The sequence below is a fragment of the Sceloporus undulatus genome, chromosome 8, assembly GCF_019175285.1.
Source record: "Sceloporus undulatus isolate JIND9_A2432 ecotype Alabama chromosome 8, SceUnd_v1.1, whole genome shotgun sequence".
Taxonomy (NCBI): domain Eukaryota; kingdom Metazoa; phylum Chordata; class Lepidosauria; order Squamata; family Phrynosomatidae; genus Sceloporus; species Sceloporus undulatus.
The window spans coordinates 159,211-175,475 of NC_056529.1; the positions used below are offsets into that span (position 1 = coordinate 159,211).

A 16,265-nucleotide genomic window follows, 5' to 3' on the forward strand; every position below is an offset into this window, starting at 1 on the left:
TCGCAAATTTTGGCCGATTGCCTTTATCCGATGTTCACCACATTTCTGGGCTCAGTTCCTGCAAAGCGAGACTGCTGCTGAGACACAGAGTGACATCCAGGCGTTGAGCTGTCCTCACGTAGTTTTGACCTCACAACCCAAGCATCCAATGGCCTGTTAATTGCCAAAATAAAGCTGCTTCGGGTCTCTCTTGGAGGTATGCTATTTAAATGATGGCATGGGTTCCAAGAGTCCAGGGTCGCGCCAAAGCCACACTCCGTGCCTAATCGCTGGAGTGTCGCTTTGGTGGCTGCTTCGGATTCTTAGGATACACGCATCATTTAAAACGCATACCTCCAAAGAGACCCGAAGCAGCTTTATTTTGTGCTGTCTGTAACAGCCAATGTTTCTAAGCGTTACCTTGAGAATCTCTCTCCGTGATGATAATTCTGTCTGTTTTCCTCTGATGACTTAGAGTTCGGCCTGGATGGCCCCAGTCCTAAGAGCCTCTTGAACTCTCCTTCAGACCGGGTGTCTTTGCTCTGTGTGCTTGGCATCTTTAACTAAGAGAGCATCGAAGAAACTGATGAAAGACAAACAACACAGTGGCATCAACAGAACACAAGGCAACACTTTCTCAAGAGGCAACTTACGTACTCTCGCCTATTCTGCATGGGATGATCTCTCCTACAGGCATAAAACCAATCTCTCCAAGGAATACAGCATGCTGAGGGGAGCCCAAGCTTTTCAGGGGTTTGGCATACACCCCCAAAATCAATGGCTTCAAGGAACATACTCGACTATAGTCGACCGATGTATAGGTCGAGGGCATTGTTTTGGAAGCAAAATTATGGATTTTGATATGACCCTTGTGATAATTCAAGGGTAAAACTTAGGTTAATGCAACAAAGGACCCAATGATGAAGCAAAGGAAAACAATGCCAAAGAACCTACAAATTATGGCAGGCATAAACGATTTTGGCTCACACTAAAGGCGGATGGAAGAGAGAATAGGAGGGGTCTGTGCTTCCAGGGCAGATTGCCCTCTTGCCTTTCGCCAGGGGATGCTTCCCTTTTTATAAGGGTTAAAGGTGTAGTATTTACATTGTCCCATGGATCAGTCGACCTAGGTTTTTGGGTGGTTAACTTTTTGACTAAAATTTCTAGACTTATACAGTAGTATGTACAGAAACTCCTAAACTGCAACACTTGGCTGATGAACTCAGGGTCGTGCAGGAGATGCGGAGATGCCCTCGGCCAAGTCAGTGGAGGCCTAGGCCTGCTGGACCGCAGTTTGCATTGACACGATGTTTGGCGCCACTAACTTACATGGCTCCAGCCTTTGAATCGATATGTACACATATATATGTATACACACGCACACACATGTATGGATACACACACACAGCAAATTGTGGTGGCCACTGTAGGGGAAAACATATATGCACATATGTGGTGTGTGCTTATGCACAGTATACATACACACACACACCAAATTCTGGTGGCCATGACAGGGGAAATCACAACTCCAGAATTTCCATATAGGCTATCCCTGGGTGTTGGGGATTCTGGAAAATCCAGTCCAGAAATACATATCCCAGAATTCCCCATTGGCTAACCTGGGTGTGGGGGATTCTGGGAGGTGCAGCCCAGAAACAGAATTAGCTGACTACAGCTCCCAGGATCCCCTCACCCAGGTACCAGCGGGGGATTCTGGGAGTCATGACCCAAAAGGCTTTTGGCCACTTACCTAAAATATCAAAAGGGGGGCTGCCTCCTGCTGTTGTGCCCCCCATGTATCCCCCCATGTACCCCCATTTTGTGAACGGCCCTGGTTTGCTCCCCCCCTCGTCCTCCCCCACAAACAATGACTTACCGCTGTTTACACTTCTGCCAAATGTAAATAAACAGACCAAAGCGAGGCCCCCTCCCTGCGCCCGCCCCCCTTGGAGAGAAGCCCCCCCACCCGCTCGTGAGCCCGCGAGAGACTCAAAATGGCGGAAAAAGAAGGCTCCTACGGTGGCCGCGGAGGCCCTTCTCGCGGGGCCTTGTGGGGGCTGTAGTCTTTCCGGAAAAGCATGTGCCAAGTTGGGATTCAGAGAGTCTCCCCGCTTGCTCTCTCTGGGAGAAGCCAAAGGTGAGGAAGAAGGAGAAGGGAGGAGAAAGCAGCTGTTGCTCCTTTGGACGATAGCCCCCCCAGAATCCCCCTTTGTTGACACCCCCCTGGGAGCATCTGGGAGATATAGCCCTTGATTTAAAAAAGTCAGTTCCTGAGGTTTATACTTTTTTAGAAAACTCCTTTTTTATATACAGGAGAATTGGTGGCTTTATGCTGTAACAGTTCAGCTTTTCTTGTTCCTTAAAGGCCAGGTATGGGGAAATTATAGATGCATTTATGTCTGTGTTTATGCATACACACACACAACACTGGGAAAATAAAGCAGTTTGACACACTTTTAAGTGCCATAAACCCATCCTATGGGATCCTGGATTTTGTAGCTTTCATGTTGGAGGGCAAGGTTTTGTTCCGGGGGCTTGCCATTGCCTTCCCCTAGGCGTGAGAGAGTGTGACTTGCCTGAGCCACCAATTGTTTATAGAGCTGAGCCAGGACTCAAATGACTGCCTGAAGGGCCGATCCAGTCCACCCTCATTCTGCCATGCAGGAAATCCAGATCAAAGCATCCCTGAACAGGTGGCTTCCAGCCTCGCTTAAAGATCTCCAAGGAAGGAGACTCCACAACTCCAGGGAAGGAGTGTGTTCCACGGTCAAAACAGCCCTACTGTCAAGAAGTCCTCTAATGTTGAGCTGGAATCTCTTTTCCTGGAGCTTGCATCCATTGCCCAGTGGGTCCTGGTCTCTGGAGCAGCAGAAAACAAGCTTGCTCCCTCTCAGTGTGACACCCCCCTTCAAGTATTTAAATAGGGCTCCATATCACCTCTTAACCTTCCTTCTCCAGATAAACATCCCCAGCTCCCTAAGTCTTTCCATAGGACTTCATGGTTCTCCAGACCCTTCACCATTTTAGTCGCTCTCCTTTGGACACATGCTCCAGTTTCTCAATGTCCTTTTTAAGTGTGGAGCCCAGAACGGACACAATATTATTCCAGGTGGGGCCTGACCCGAGAGAATATAGTGGCACTATTACTACTCTCCTGGATCTAGACACTATACTTCTATTGATGCAACCTAAAATCGCATTGGCCTTGTTAGCTGCTGATCACACGTTGACCATGTTCAACTTGTGGTCTACTTGGACTCCCAGATACCTTTCACATGTTTTCTCCTTAAGCCAGGGGTCCCCCATATCCTATATCGCGCATTTTTATTTTTCCACCCAAGTGCAATACCTTACATTTCTCTGTGTTGAAGTTCATTTTTGTTAGCTTTGGCCCAGCTTTCTAGTCTATTCAGGTCATTTTGAATCTTGATCCGTCCTCTGGAGTATTAGCTATTCCTCCTAATTTGGTGTCATCTGCAAATTTGATAAGTATGGCCCCCAATTCTGTCATCCAGGTCATTATAAAGATGTTGAATAGCCCTGGTCCCAGACAGATCCCCACTGGACACCCCACTGGGTCACTTTCTCTCCAGGATGAAAGGAGCCATTGCTGACCATCCTTTGGTTTGGTCAGTCAACCAATTCCAATCCATGTAACAGTTGCCTGTCTAGCCCACATTTTACAAGCGTTTTGCAAGAATGTCATGGGAAACCTTCTCAAAGGCCTTACTGAAATCAAGATCTACTATAATCCACAGCATTCCTTATTTAACAAGCTGGTCATTTTATCAAAGAAAGAGAAAGGGTTTGTCTGGCATGACTTCTTTTCTCTGAAACCCTGTGTTGACTTTCTGTGATTATGGCATTGCCTTCTAGATCTTCACAGACCTCTGTTTAATGATCTGCTTCAGAATCTTTGTTCCTTGGTAATGGATTTCCTGCATGGCAGGGGGTTGGACTGGATGGCCCTAGTGGTCTCTTCCAACTCTATGATTCTATGATTCTATGATTTAAATAGCATACCTCCAAAGAGACCCGAAGCAGCTTTATTTTGGCAATCTGTAACAGGCCATTGGATGCTTGGGTTTGCTGAGGGTCATAAACTACGTGAGGACAGCTCAATGCATGGATGTCCACTCTGTGTCTCAGCCGCAGTCTCTGTCTTTGCAGGAACTGAGCCCAGAATGTGGCTTGAACAATCGGATAAAGGCAATCGGCCAAATCTGCGAGGTGGCAAAAACGAAAAAGTTTGAAGAGGTGAGTGCACAGGGCTTATCCATTGGGAGAAATGAGAAAAACAGAAATGTTCCAATTTAGTAGATGCCACTGACAGTTCGGTATGAGTCCGGATAACGTGTAAGTTTTGTGTACTCTCACTCAGCATGCAGTGGAAGCCATCTGGAAAGTAGTAGCGGATATGCTGCAGCCGGATCGACCAGCTGAGGCCAGACACGCTGTGCTTCATCTGCTGAAGGCGATTATTCAAGGGCAGGTAAGGCTTATAGTATGCCTGAGAGAAGTAGCCAAACCAAGGAATTGTATGGGTTGGTTGGCATACCATGGTGAGCCTGAATGGTGGAGGTTTCTGGCACACTGTAAACAAGCAGAGCATGCTTATTGTGGAAAAAAGGGCAGAACCATAAGTCAAGCTTTGCTTTTTGGTTTTTGAGTCTAGCTTGTTAGGAGAAAAACAAGCTAAGGCTCTTAGTTCAGGTGTAACACTAAACAGATCATTGTGAAAGCCTTCCTGGTTTGTTGTCCTGTTTCTGCTAGCAGGAGAATCTTGTCTTACTTATCTTCCTTTAGCCTTACTTTTCAATGGAACCCTTCACAATTCTGGTTTATTGTGACATCCAAACTCTTCCATTGGGACTTTGGGCCCCTGAGAGGCGTGCTTTTTCTAAAATTTCAGAACCCTCAGTTTAAGAAGCCCTTTCTTTTCATCTTTCAGGGGGAGAGGCTGGGGATTCTCCGTGCTCACTTCTTTAAAGTGATAAAAGATTATCCTTCTAATGAAGACCTGCATGAACGGCTTGAAGTGTTCAAGGCTCTTACGGATAATGGAAGATACATAATGTATTTGGAAGAAGAATTGGGTAGGCCTGCTTTTTAACCACTGCTTAAAGATAGTGAAATTTTTAATGGAGGAATGTGTAACTGAAGCTTGCAATGAATCAATTATTGTATCTGCATTGCACATTTTGGGGCATTACAGAGACACAGCTGGTGAATTTTTAATGGGTCAGACCAAAGCTTAAATGCTTCTCTAGCACTTTTATGAGACACTTTCTAGCATTTAGCAAAGAGGACGTGTTCCTAGCCATTTCACATCTCAATTTTTTAATTTTTTTTGTTTCTTCTTCAGCTGAATTTGTCATTCAATGGATGCAAGTTGGTTTGACTTCAGAATTCCTTCTGGTGCTAGTCAACTTGGTTAAGTTCAACAGCTGCTACTTAGATGATTATATTACTGTCATGGTCCGGTAAGGCTCAGCTTTAAAGCTTCTTTTGGGTTTAACAAATTCTGGCTATAGGTTAATTGGGTAGACACAGCGTGGCCTTGGAGCCATAGTTGTGTCCCCTCACGGGTGTCAAAACCTTTTGCGAAATACTTCAAAAATCTTTTTATTCTCCTAAATCTCTCTACGGTGTATATGGGGCTTTCCCACCACATGTTGTGCTCCTTTGAGCCAATGTAGGCCCAAGAGAGGACTTCATCCCAAGAAGGCAAACTAACATGGTGGAAATACCCAAGAGTCCTAGAGGGTGTTGTAGCCCTTCAGGACCACCTGCATGGCTAATGCTTTCCCCTAGTCTTCTACAGTTGGCCACACATGGTTTAAACCAACATCCCTGTAGACTCAACACATTGATTTATATAGACAATGCCAGCCAAAACATATACAATGGGCCAAATCCAGTTGATGTGCCCAAATAGAATAGACATGTGGAATCAGTGGCTGAGTAAGTTGACTTTTGTGTAAATCTCATTGATTCCAATGATCAGTTAGAATTGGTAAGTGGAATTAAGACAGTGCCTTTATATCAGTGCTGAATTAAATATTGTAACTTCATATATGTCATCTGTTAGCAGCCACCATAGGGATATGAAAATTCACCATAAGTGCATGATAGTGAAAGAGAACTTGTCTGGGCTAACATATCCTTGCATATCTTAATATATCTAGGGCAACTTAGCTGCTCACTCAAATCCTTAAATTTAGAAATTCTGGGTCAGAGAACAAAATTAGAATACAGGAAACACTCACAACCATCTTTTCCTTTTCTGCAGCACAATCTGCTTTTTGTGCATCCAGACATCTTCTGCGATTGATATTGAAGTAAGTGAATGCATAATTATTGTGGATGTTTGTAGTGAGCTGGGCCTGTGCCACCAGGCAGATGGTTTTTGGAGTCCTTATTAACATCATGGCCAAACACTGAAAGCTTGTGCATTGACATGAAAGAATCAACTTGCATTAGTGACCTTATTGGATACTTTTTGCATTAGATTTGCAGTCTGGGCTGGGAGAAGATAAGAAGTCGAGCCAACTTGGGCAGCAAACTTTTCTTGGTTGCTAACCTGCTTGCACTCTTCTCACAGCCACAGGGAGGGGGAAGATGGGTAATGTTTGCACACTTTGGTTTTCTTTGTTTGCTTCTGCGCTGTAAAACCCTTGGGAGCCCATCTTCGATTGGTGTTTCCTTGATGGGGTGCACCTTAGTGCAAGGGCTCCCCATAGGCCCAGCAAGGGGGATTTGATTTCATTGCTGGCCAAGGGAAACGTTTGGATAGAATTTGTTTGGGGGCAGTAGCATGTGTCAGTGTCATGTACTGAAAGAACCCTTCAAGAGGCCTGGAAGTGCACCTAGTTCCAGAAAGAAAATATGCTCAAAGGGGTGGTCCATCACCTGGTGCCAGTCCATGAGCCATTGGCTGGTGGACCCTGGCAAGTTCCAGGAGATAAAGAAACAGGTGTAGCCGATGGCTGGTTCCTACACAGTGAGGAAAATACATCTCAGACAGCTTGAGAAGCTCTGCTGTATGGTGCTTTGGGGATCACCATAGAAATAACCATGGCATTGAAAGTTACAGTCTTACCATTTTATGGGAATCACAGTTCTCTCATTCCTCTTGTCCTTCCAAGGTTTCCCTGCAAGTTCTGGATGCTGTGGTGTGTTATAACCACCTGCCTTCTGAAACTCTCCCTGTCTTTATTGTTACCTTGTGCTGGACCATCAACGTAAAGGAACTCTGTGAGCCATGCTGGAAGGTCAGTTACATTGCTGGGAGGTTGGCAATCAGAACAGGAGGCAGCTTGAGAAGCACAGTCTTAACAGAGGGGGAGTTCAGAGAGAGATACAAGTCCTGCAGAAACTGCTTTATTAGCTGGCTCAGCTCACCGTGTCCATGGGGTTACCTGTTACCTGTTCTGGCTCTTGGGTCTTTCCTGTCATCTAATACCTGGTTCATTCCCCCTTTTGATTGATATCATTTGCATGGACATTGAAAAATTCCATTGCTTGATAATACATCAGCTGCCGTTGGTATCATTCAAAATCTGTAAATTTTTTAAAATAAAAGGAACAGAGTAACCAGATACCTTTAAGAATGCTAAACAGTTTCTTTTAGTGTAAACCTTTGTGCATCAGTTCATTTGGCACAAGACCTCATGGTTTTTGTTAACACAATTGTAAGTGTTTTTCTTACTGCAAAATTTAGAAGGATTTTTTGGGCTGACATCTTGCTATGTCATGTGCAAGGCCCTTAAAAGTTTAACAAGGCACCCTGTGTGTTTGCTCTTCAGCTCATGAGAAACCTGTTGGGAACTCACTTGGGTCACAGTGCCATTTATAACATGTGCCGAATCATGGAGGACAAGTGAGTAACACAGTCTGGGGAAAATCTCTTACTGCAATACCACAGGTTCATCAAAGATCCACTTTTGGAGCTGAGGATAGATTGGGGGAGGCATGCTGAGTGGAGAAGATGAGGTGACTTGCACAGAGTTTATGGGAAATGCGGGTTTGGCTTGAAAGGGTGCTGCTGCTGCTATGATGTAGTTTTGGTGTCCTGGAGAAAAGGGGCTTTAATGGTGCGAATGCTCAAACATTACTTTGCACAACTAGCATCGTAACTAAGGTTGCCAAGTATCCATTATTTTAAGGGATGTCTCTTAGTTGAGGACCAGAATTTTTTTTCTCTTGTAGGGCTGGCAGATGTCTGTTATAAGCATTACCCCTTGTTTGTGAGTTGGAAAGCTTTTCCTCTGTTTTGAATGTGGGCCCTTCACAAAGATAGAAGTGTGTGTTAAATCAATTATAAAACTTGATTGCTTTCAGAACCTACATGGAAGATGCAGTCCTGCTGCGAGGGGCTGTGTTCTTCGTGGGAATGGCCTTGTGGGGAGCGCACCGGCTGCAGTCCCTCAAAAACTCACCCACGTCAGTGCTGCCCTCTTTCCTGAAGGTAAATCTGAACTTCAGAAGATCCTTAAATCCCTGGGGTGGCAAAGTCCAGGCCACATGAAGTTAAAAAAAAAAAGCTTCAGAATTCCCTAAAATGACCTCTCAGCTTCAAACCCTTTGAATATCCAATTGTAGGAGTACAGAAGTGCCGAGTTCCCTGCACCAACCCCTGCAGCATGATTGTGTCATTGATATTCCTCACAGAGGGCTTTTTCCTTCCAGGCCATGACATGTCCAAATGCCGTTGTGTCTTATGAAATAGTTCTCTCCATCACAAGGCTGATCAAGAAGTATGGAAAGGGTCTCCAAGCGGTCACTTGGGACATCCTCCTGGACATCATTGAGCTGTTACTCCAGCAGCTGCAGGTAAATACAGAGCCTACTTCAGGTCCTGGGGGAACAGGGTGACACTATTAGTGAGGTTGTAAAAGAGTTTTACTTTTGTAAAAACAAGTCACCATCTCTTTTTATCTATGCTTTCTCCTTCTGCAGTTTTCAAAGTTGTCCTTTAAAAGAGGCCACTCTTTCTGTCAAAAAAAGTTTGCTGATATGTGTCTCTCGCTTTTTCTTTTTTACTCTTTCTGCATGAGAAAGATGTTAAATGCTGCTTGAAGCTCCTCTTTGTAGGGATGTATCCCACAAGCTTCTTCTGGGTCTGAAAGTTGCCATTTTTGTCTTTCAGACCTTGGAAAGTCAGGAACTGAAATCTATTGTCCATGATTTGCTGACCACCGTGGAGGAACTGTGTGACCAAAATGACTTCCATGGATCTAAGGAGAGATACTTCGAGCTTGTGGAGAAATGTGCCAACGAAAGACCTGTAAGGCTTGCTTGGGGCTTCTTTGGAGGAGTTGCTACTGAGAAACAAAAATCATATCTCTTTCCTTAGAGAGGTTGCTCTCCTTTCCTTTTGACCAATTCTTTTGCATCAGTAGGCTTTCTCTAGTATTCATGCTTGTGTGTGTATTATATGTGTATGTGTATTGTATGGTTGTGTGGGGGGGGGACCAGAGGTGGGGTTGTGACACACAGTAGCTGGTGATCTTATTGACAGATCAGATTCTTCTGGTTCTTCTTTGCTTCACATTTTTATTTTACCTGTTCTTTACTTTTCTTTATGTTAAACTTTGCTTCCTTTCTTTTTAAGCAGTGGTTTTCTTTTCTTTTTTATTTGAAAGGAATCTTCTGTTCTGAACCTGATAACGTACCGAGCTCAGTCCATCCACCCAGCGAAGGATGGATGGATTCACAACCTACAACTCTTGATGGAGAGGTTCTTCAGGTAGGATCCTTGCTCTCTGGCTCCTGTTTTGTAGCCATAGTTTTCAGCTCTTTAGGTACAGCAATGAGAGTATGAGAAAGAATAGGATTTCCTGCTTTTAATGAACATTGCTTTCTCTTTCTACCTAGAAACGAAAGTCGGAGTGCTGTTCGCATCAATGTTTTGCATGTCCTGTCTTTTGTCCTGAGTGTCAACCGGCAGTTTTATGAGGTGGGGCTTCTTTTGATTCTGGGAGACAGTTTTAGGGACACAGCCAGGACAACCAAGTTTGCCTCAGTTTGCTCATAATTTTGTTGTTCTCTGCAGGAGGAGTTGATTAACTTGGTGGTCATCTCCCAGCTGACTCACATCCCAGAAGATAAGGACCACCAAGTTCGCAAGCTGGCTACCCAATTGCTGGTGGACCTGGCAGAGGGTTGCAACACCCATCACTTTAACAGCTTGCTGGATATTATAGAAAAGGTAAGTCAGCTGCTGGGCCCACAGTAGTTCCTTTGACAGCAAAGGCCATACCCATTTCCACAAGGTAAAGAATATAGAGGAGTAGCTTTGGGTAAATTCAAGAACCCTGTTTTCTCTCTTCCTGGAAAGGTGGCGTCACATTCCCTGCTGCCGCCTCCCGAACTGGAAGAAAGAGACCTTCTCTCTTATTCTGCCTCTTTAGAGGATGTGAAGACTGCTGTGCTAGGCCTGCTAGTCATTCTCCAGGTAACTGCCATTCTGAATTGCCATCCATTCTCTCTGTCTAGTGGTTCCTCTAAGCTTTTGGGGGGTAAAACTGAAGAATTTTGGAAGGTCTGGGGCCCATTTTATTGGCCTTTGGGACGATCTCACTGCAGCCTGCGGCTTACATGCCACTCCTAGACACTCACACACACACACACACACACACACACCCCGGGGGTAAAAACATTGCTCCAAATGCCCTGCAAAGGTCCTCTAGGGAGTGTGGGACATTTTTGTCATGTGTTTGCACCTCCAGGTCACTTTAGGCCTCTGGAAATGCTCCATAAACCTCTAAAAGGCATTTGGGAACAACAATTCTTGATTTGCTATTGTAAGGAAATACTTCTCTTGATCTGTCAGCCTGTTTGTCAGTCTATCTTTCACTCTGTCTATCTGGTTGAATTATTTTCAGGGTGGGAGCAGGGAAGGAATCTCCTGAGTGATCTCCAGACATCAAAAACAGCCAGGGGGAGGAAAGAGTGTGAGGCCCGTGGGTCATGCATTTCCCATCTGTGTTTCAAAAAGGCAAATTAAAAAAAGCTTTGCTGGCCTTCGTATGTTTATGGCAGTGTTTTCATAGTTCTGGCTTGACAGAATTTCCTCCTTCTCTTTCCAGACCAAACTGTACAGCCTGCCTGCCAGCCACGCCACCCGTGTTTACGAGATGCTGGTCCATCACATTCAGCTCCACTATAAATACAAGTACAGCCTCCCAATTGCTGCAAGCATCCGATTGCAGGTGAGAGTCCCTCTCCTTACCAAGTCCCACAGCAAGTAAGATAAACCAAAGGAGCGAAGAATACTTTTTTAGCTGCTTCATAAAGGATAGTTGTTATGCAGAATTTTTCTTACTCCTTTGCTAGACTTGGCATGACGAGAAGAGTGTCCCAGGGGACCAACCACCTTATTTATTTACTGGGAATTGTCCTTTACTATTCCATCCAGCTTCTGTAATAGTGCAGGTTCTGCTGGTGTATTTTCAAGCATACCTCTCTACACCTGTAAAGATCAGAAACTGTCATCCATCTATCTACCTAGTTTCTGCTTGATCTCAGATTATCTCCTTTGGGCTAAGTTTAATTTTATATTTGTATTCTTGCTTTCTTTGTATACATATTTTAGGTTGTACACCTGTGGCAGGGTTCCTGTTTTTAGCTGTTTGATACATAAAATGCCATGTACACTGATTTATAAATAAATGCCAGTAATAATATAAGACCTCCTCTTTAATTCTATTTTTTTTTTGTCATTGTTTTTAGGTGTTTGACTTCTTGCTTTCACTTCAGGCTGACTCCCTCCACCGACTGGGCCTGGCCACCAAAGATGGCCCTGTGAGATTTAGTCCTTACTGCCTCTGTGACTTTGTGTACGTTTCTTATGGGGACTACTTCCAATAGTCTGGAACTCAATTTTTCACCCCTGGTATCTATATCAGTAGTGCCATGTAGTGGTTTGAGTGTAGGACTAGATCCTCAGGAGACTAGGACTGGTTTCCTTTCTCAGCCTATAGGATGACCCTTGGGCAAGGTACATTCCTTCAGCCTTAGAGGAATGCATTGGCAAATATCCTCAGAAGAAATCTGGCCAAGGAAACTCTTAAGACAGGGTTGCCATAAGTCAGGGTTGATTTGAAGGCACACAACAGTAATGGGGGTGATCTGGAACCAAAGTTGACTCTATAGCAAATAACAACAGCAACCCACAGTGGGTTCAACCTCACAGCGACCAGAACTGTCACAATTTGGCTGAATGAGACTACATGTGAAAAGGATCTAGGAGTCCAATTAGACCATAAGTTGAACATGACTCAACAGTGTGATGTGGCAGCTAACAAGGCCAATGCAATTTTAGGCTGCATCAATAAAAGTATAGTGTCTAGATCAAGAGAAGTAATAGTGCCACTGTATTCTGCTTTGGTCAGGCCCCACCTGGAATACTGTGTCCAGTTCTGGGCACCACAATTCAGAAAGGACATTGAGAAACTGGAGCGTGTCCAAAGGAGGGCGACAAAAATGGTGAAGGGTCTGGAAACAATGCCCCATGAGGAAAGACTCAGGGAACTGGGGATGTTTAGCCTGGAGGAGAGAAGGTTAAGAGGTGATATGATAGCCCTGTTTAAATACTTGAAGGGATGATGATGATGATGATGATGATGATGATATTTATTTATATCCCGTGTCAGAACCAGTCTTGAATCCAGTTACAATGTTAATCCATATAAATATATATACACTGTTGTGGAGTTGCATTGCTATTAGTAAGGTTAGGTTGGGAATTGTATCTATTTAGTAACTTAGGTCCCCAGATGACTGGAAACAGATTCAATTTGTAATTGGACCCACACACGGATGTGATGTGGTGTTGGGCATAGACTGGCTAGAGTTTCACAACCCAGAGATAAATTGGAAGATGGAACAAATAACTTAGTGACCCAGGGTGCAAGCACCACGTCAGCCCAAACTCCTGGGCTGGATGAGGATAGAGTCATAGTAGTGCAATTAAAGGGGCCCTACAATAGAACAGGACAAGCCACAGCCATGCAGCCGGCAGTTTTCCCGCTCTGCTACTCTGATTTAAAGGAGGTATTTGAAGAAAAGGAGTGTGACCTATTGCCCCCGCATAGAGACATCGATGGTCTGCCCCCCCCAACTCAAAGGGACCTAAGTTACTAAATAGATACAGTTCCCAACCTAACCTTACTAATAGCAATGCAACTCCACAACCGTGTATATATATTTATATGGATTAACATTGTAACTGAATTCAAGATTGTTTCTGACACCCCGCTCTTCAGCCAAGGCTATCAGAGTGGCTTACAATTTGTAAATTAGACATTAGGATGTCATATTGAGGTGGGAGCAAGCTTGTTTTCTGCTGCTCCAGAGAACAGGACCCAGAACAATGGATGCAAGCAACAGGAAAAGAGATTCCAGCTCAACATTAGGAGGAACTTCCTGACAGTAAGAGCTGTTCAGCAGTGGAACAAACTCCCTCGGAGTGTAGTGGAGTTTCCTTCCTTGGAGGTCTTTAAGCAGAGGCTGGATGGCTATCTGTCAGGGATGCTTTGATTTGGATTTCCTGCATGGCAGGGGGTTGGACTGGATGGCCCTTGTGGCTTCTTCCAACTATGATTCTATGATTCTAATTTAATAATCCAACTCAAAGTGTTTGGAAGTATGGGTCTGTTTTCCCCCTCAATCTTCTGGCTTTTGAGGGGAAAGCCCTATTCCCCCCCTGTTATTTTATTTTGTCTTCAGATGAGCCTCTTGATGTTTGGGTGGATAGGTCATGTATTTTATTAATTTTATATATCTGGCCCATTGGCTGCACTTTCTGTGCTCCTTTCTCTGACCTAAAGCTGTACTGAAAGGTTTTTGAAGGGGTTTTGCCTGCCACATTCAAATGGCTGTCCTTGTCCTGGTTCAAGGCAACCTCATCTGATGCCACTCTGCGGCCTTATCTTCTCTTTACATCACAGGGAGCCTGAGAAGAAGCCTGCCGGTGCCCTCTCCCCTCCCTCAGGAAGCCCTAGCCTGCCCCCCTCAGAGTACAGCCATCCGTACCGGGCATTTACCCTACTCTCTGCTCTTTGGAGTTCTCCTACAATGCTTAAAGCAGGTGAGTGGTGAACCCAAATTGTTAGAAATTGGGTCTAGGGATTGGAGGGGTTATAATGCCAAGCAGCATGGAATCAGAAGGATGTGGGGTGAAGTGCTGTTGGCAGTACCCCTCCATTCAGTTCATTGGAAATCTTTGGGACTAAAAAGGGCTGGGTTTTATTCTCTTTCTATGAGTTTTTAGCATCATTTACTGTTAGAACAAGGGACCAATACAAAGTGTTCCTTTTAAAGCTTGAATGAAAATAAATTAAAAAAAAATGAGCACTAAATACATAATTCATAATGAGGAAATGATAGTTACCAGCTTGAAACCAGCATACATTTCATTTATGTTTATTGATGGTGGATCGTCAGAGTCTTTTCCATCTTCTAGACCTGAGGGTCAGCCTGGGGCTGGATGTGTCCCATAGGTCCTATTTTTAACATGTTCCTCATTTTCTTCTTTCTCTCTAGGAGACAGACTGGAAAGTACTGAAGCTGGTTCTGAACAAATTGCCCAGGTCTTTGCAGTACAAGGTGCTTTATTTGACCTCCCCTTGCAACATTGACCAGCTCTCTTCAGCCCTCTGTAATATGGTAAGAGTGTGTCTGTCCCATTGGTTCTTTGCCATTTTTGGTCTCTTTGTGTGGATGAGCCATGATGTCTCCATTTGTAGTTGTTATCTGCTGTCAAGCCAGTTTTGACTTATGGTGACCCTCTGAATGAGAGACCTCCAGATCACCCTGATATCAACAACCCTGTCTTGGTCTTTTGAACTCAGAGCAGCCTTGGCGTTTTTGATTGAATCAATCTATCTCTAATGTGCTCTTCTTCTTTTCCTACTGTCTTTCACTTTTCCCAGCATCTTGGACTGTATTATTTGTAGAACTTTCCTCCAGCTGATCTTTCTTTAGTGTCCAACTTTCACTTTCATATACAGAAATCAGAAATGCTATAGTGTTGATGATCTTGACTTTGGTATTCAATGATATAATTTTATTTTTACATCTTATTTGGTTCCTTCATAACTGCCCTTTCAAGTCCTGGTGTTCTTCTAATTTTTTGACTATATTGTCCATTTTGAGCAATGACTGAGTTTAGTGTTGTACAATAACCATGTTGTGTGTTTTGCCAGCTTACAGACAAAAAGATGACCGAACGACTAAGGGGCATCCCAGAAGGACTTTCCCGGAATGACTTGCACCTGGCTGTGGTTCCAGTCTTGACTGCTTTGATCTCTTACCACAGTTACCTGGACAAAGCCAAGCAGGTATTAACTTTGTAGGAAAATATGGCTCTGGTGATTGAAATGTCCCTCCCTGGTGCCTAAGGGTTTATGACAAAGGAAGGCTCAATAAAAATATATGAATTCTGTTTACAACTAAATGTAACATAAAGGTGGGGAACAAAAACAGACTTGAGGAACTGCGTGCAGCCCCAAAGCCTTGCTTTGCCCACCCCTGCCATTACCCAATGGTACCTAATTGTCATAATGCCAGAACCATATTATGCTTTCATCTCTTCCATCACCCTGCTCTTCTCTTCACTCCCAGCGGGAGATGGTTTACTGCCTGGAGCATGGGCTGATCTATCGCTGTGCCAACCAGTGCGTCGTGGCTCTGTCCATCTGTAGTGTGGAGATGCCGGATATTATCATCAAAGCCCTGCCTGTCCTGATCGTCAAACTGACCCATATTTCAGCTACAGCCAACATGGCCATTCCACTGCTCGAATTCCTTTCAAGTGAGTTGTGGCATCCTTCTCTCTCTTAGGCTTATCTCCTAGGATTGGGAGGAGAGCACCAGAGAGGGAACACATCTGTAGAAAATATGGTCGCTGTTTTAGGTGCACTGAAGAGCAGGGTAGGGGGCTGTAGCTCTCCAGATGATGTTGGACTCCAGTTCCCATCACTTCTTGCCAGTTTGGCCAGTGGTGAGAGACGATGGGCATGGTAGTTCACCAGCATCAGCATGGTTCATCTGAACTACTGAGGCTTAATTGGGACATCTCATTGCATTTCTGCCAAAACACAGTTTGCTTTGGAGAAGCCTTCTTGGTTCTGCAATTGTTATGCCATTTTAGTGTGGGGCAAGAGATATTGTGAAAGGAGCCTGAGACCTCAAGGCATCTGTGAAGACATTGTAGAACTTCTTGTGTTTTTCTTGGGATTTGTACCTCTATCTGTAACTGGAAGACCAAGCTGTAAAAG

The 16,265-nt window shown here is 44.4% G+C and overlaps 1 protein-coding gene across 1 annotated transcript in view; it reads left to right on the plus strand.

Annotated features, from left to right (window-relative positions):
* Nucleotides 1-4,104: 4,104 nt before the first annotated feature.
* TSC2 (TSC complex subunit 2) overlaps nt 4,105-16,265 on the plus strand; it is a 27,680-nt gene continuing 15,519 nt past the window's right edge. Inside the window, 21 exon segments of the mRNA XM_042438020.1 lie at nt 4,105-4,236; nt 4,361-4,471; nt 4,931-5,075; nt 5,345-5,462; nt 6,272-6,320; nt 7,128-7,253; nt 7,788-7,861; nt 8,323-8,449; nt 8,671-8,814; nt 9,131-9,268; nt 9,627-9,730; nt 9,859-9,940; nt 10,037-10,192; nt 10,322-10,438; nt 11,073-11,195; nt 11,716-11,822; nt 13,935-14,001; nt 14,003-14,074; nt 14,530-14,652; nt 15,192-15,326; nt 15,610-15,799. Coding sequence (XP_042293954.1) covers nt 4,105-4,236; nt 4,361-4,471; nt 4,931-5,075; nt 5,345-5,462; nt 6,272-6,320; nt 7,128-7,253; nt 7,788-7,861; nt 8,323-8,449; nt 8,671-8,814; nt 9,131-9,268; nt 9,627-9,730; nt 9,859-9,940; nt 10,037-10,192; nt 10,322-10,438; nt 11,073-11,195; nt 11,716-11,822; nt 13,935-14,001; nt 14,003-14,074; nt 14,530-14,652; nt 15,192-15,326; nt 15,610-15,799 — 2,440 coding nt within the window.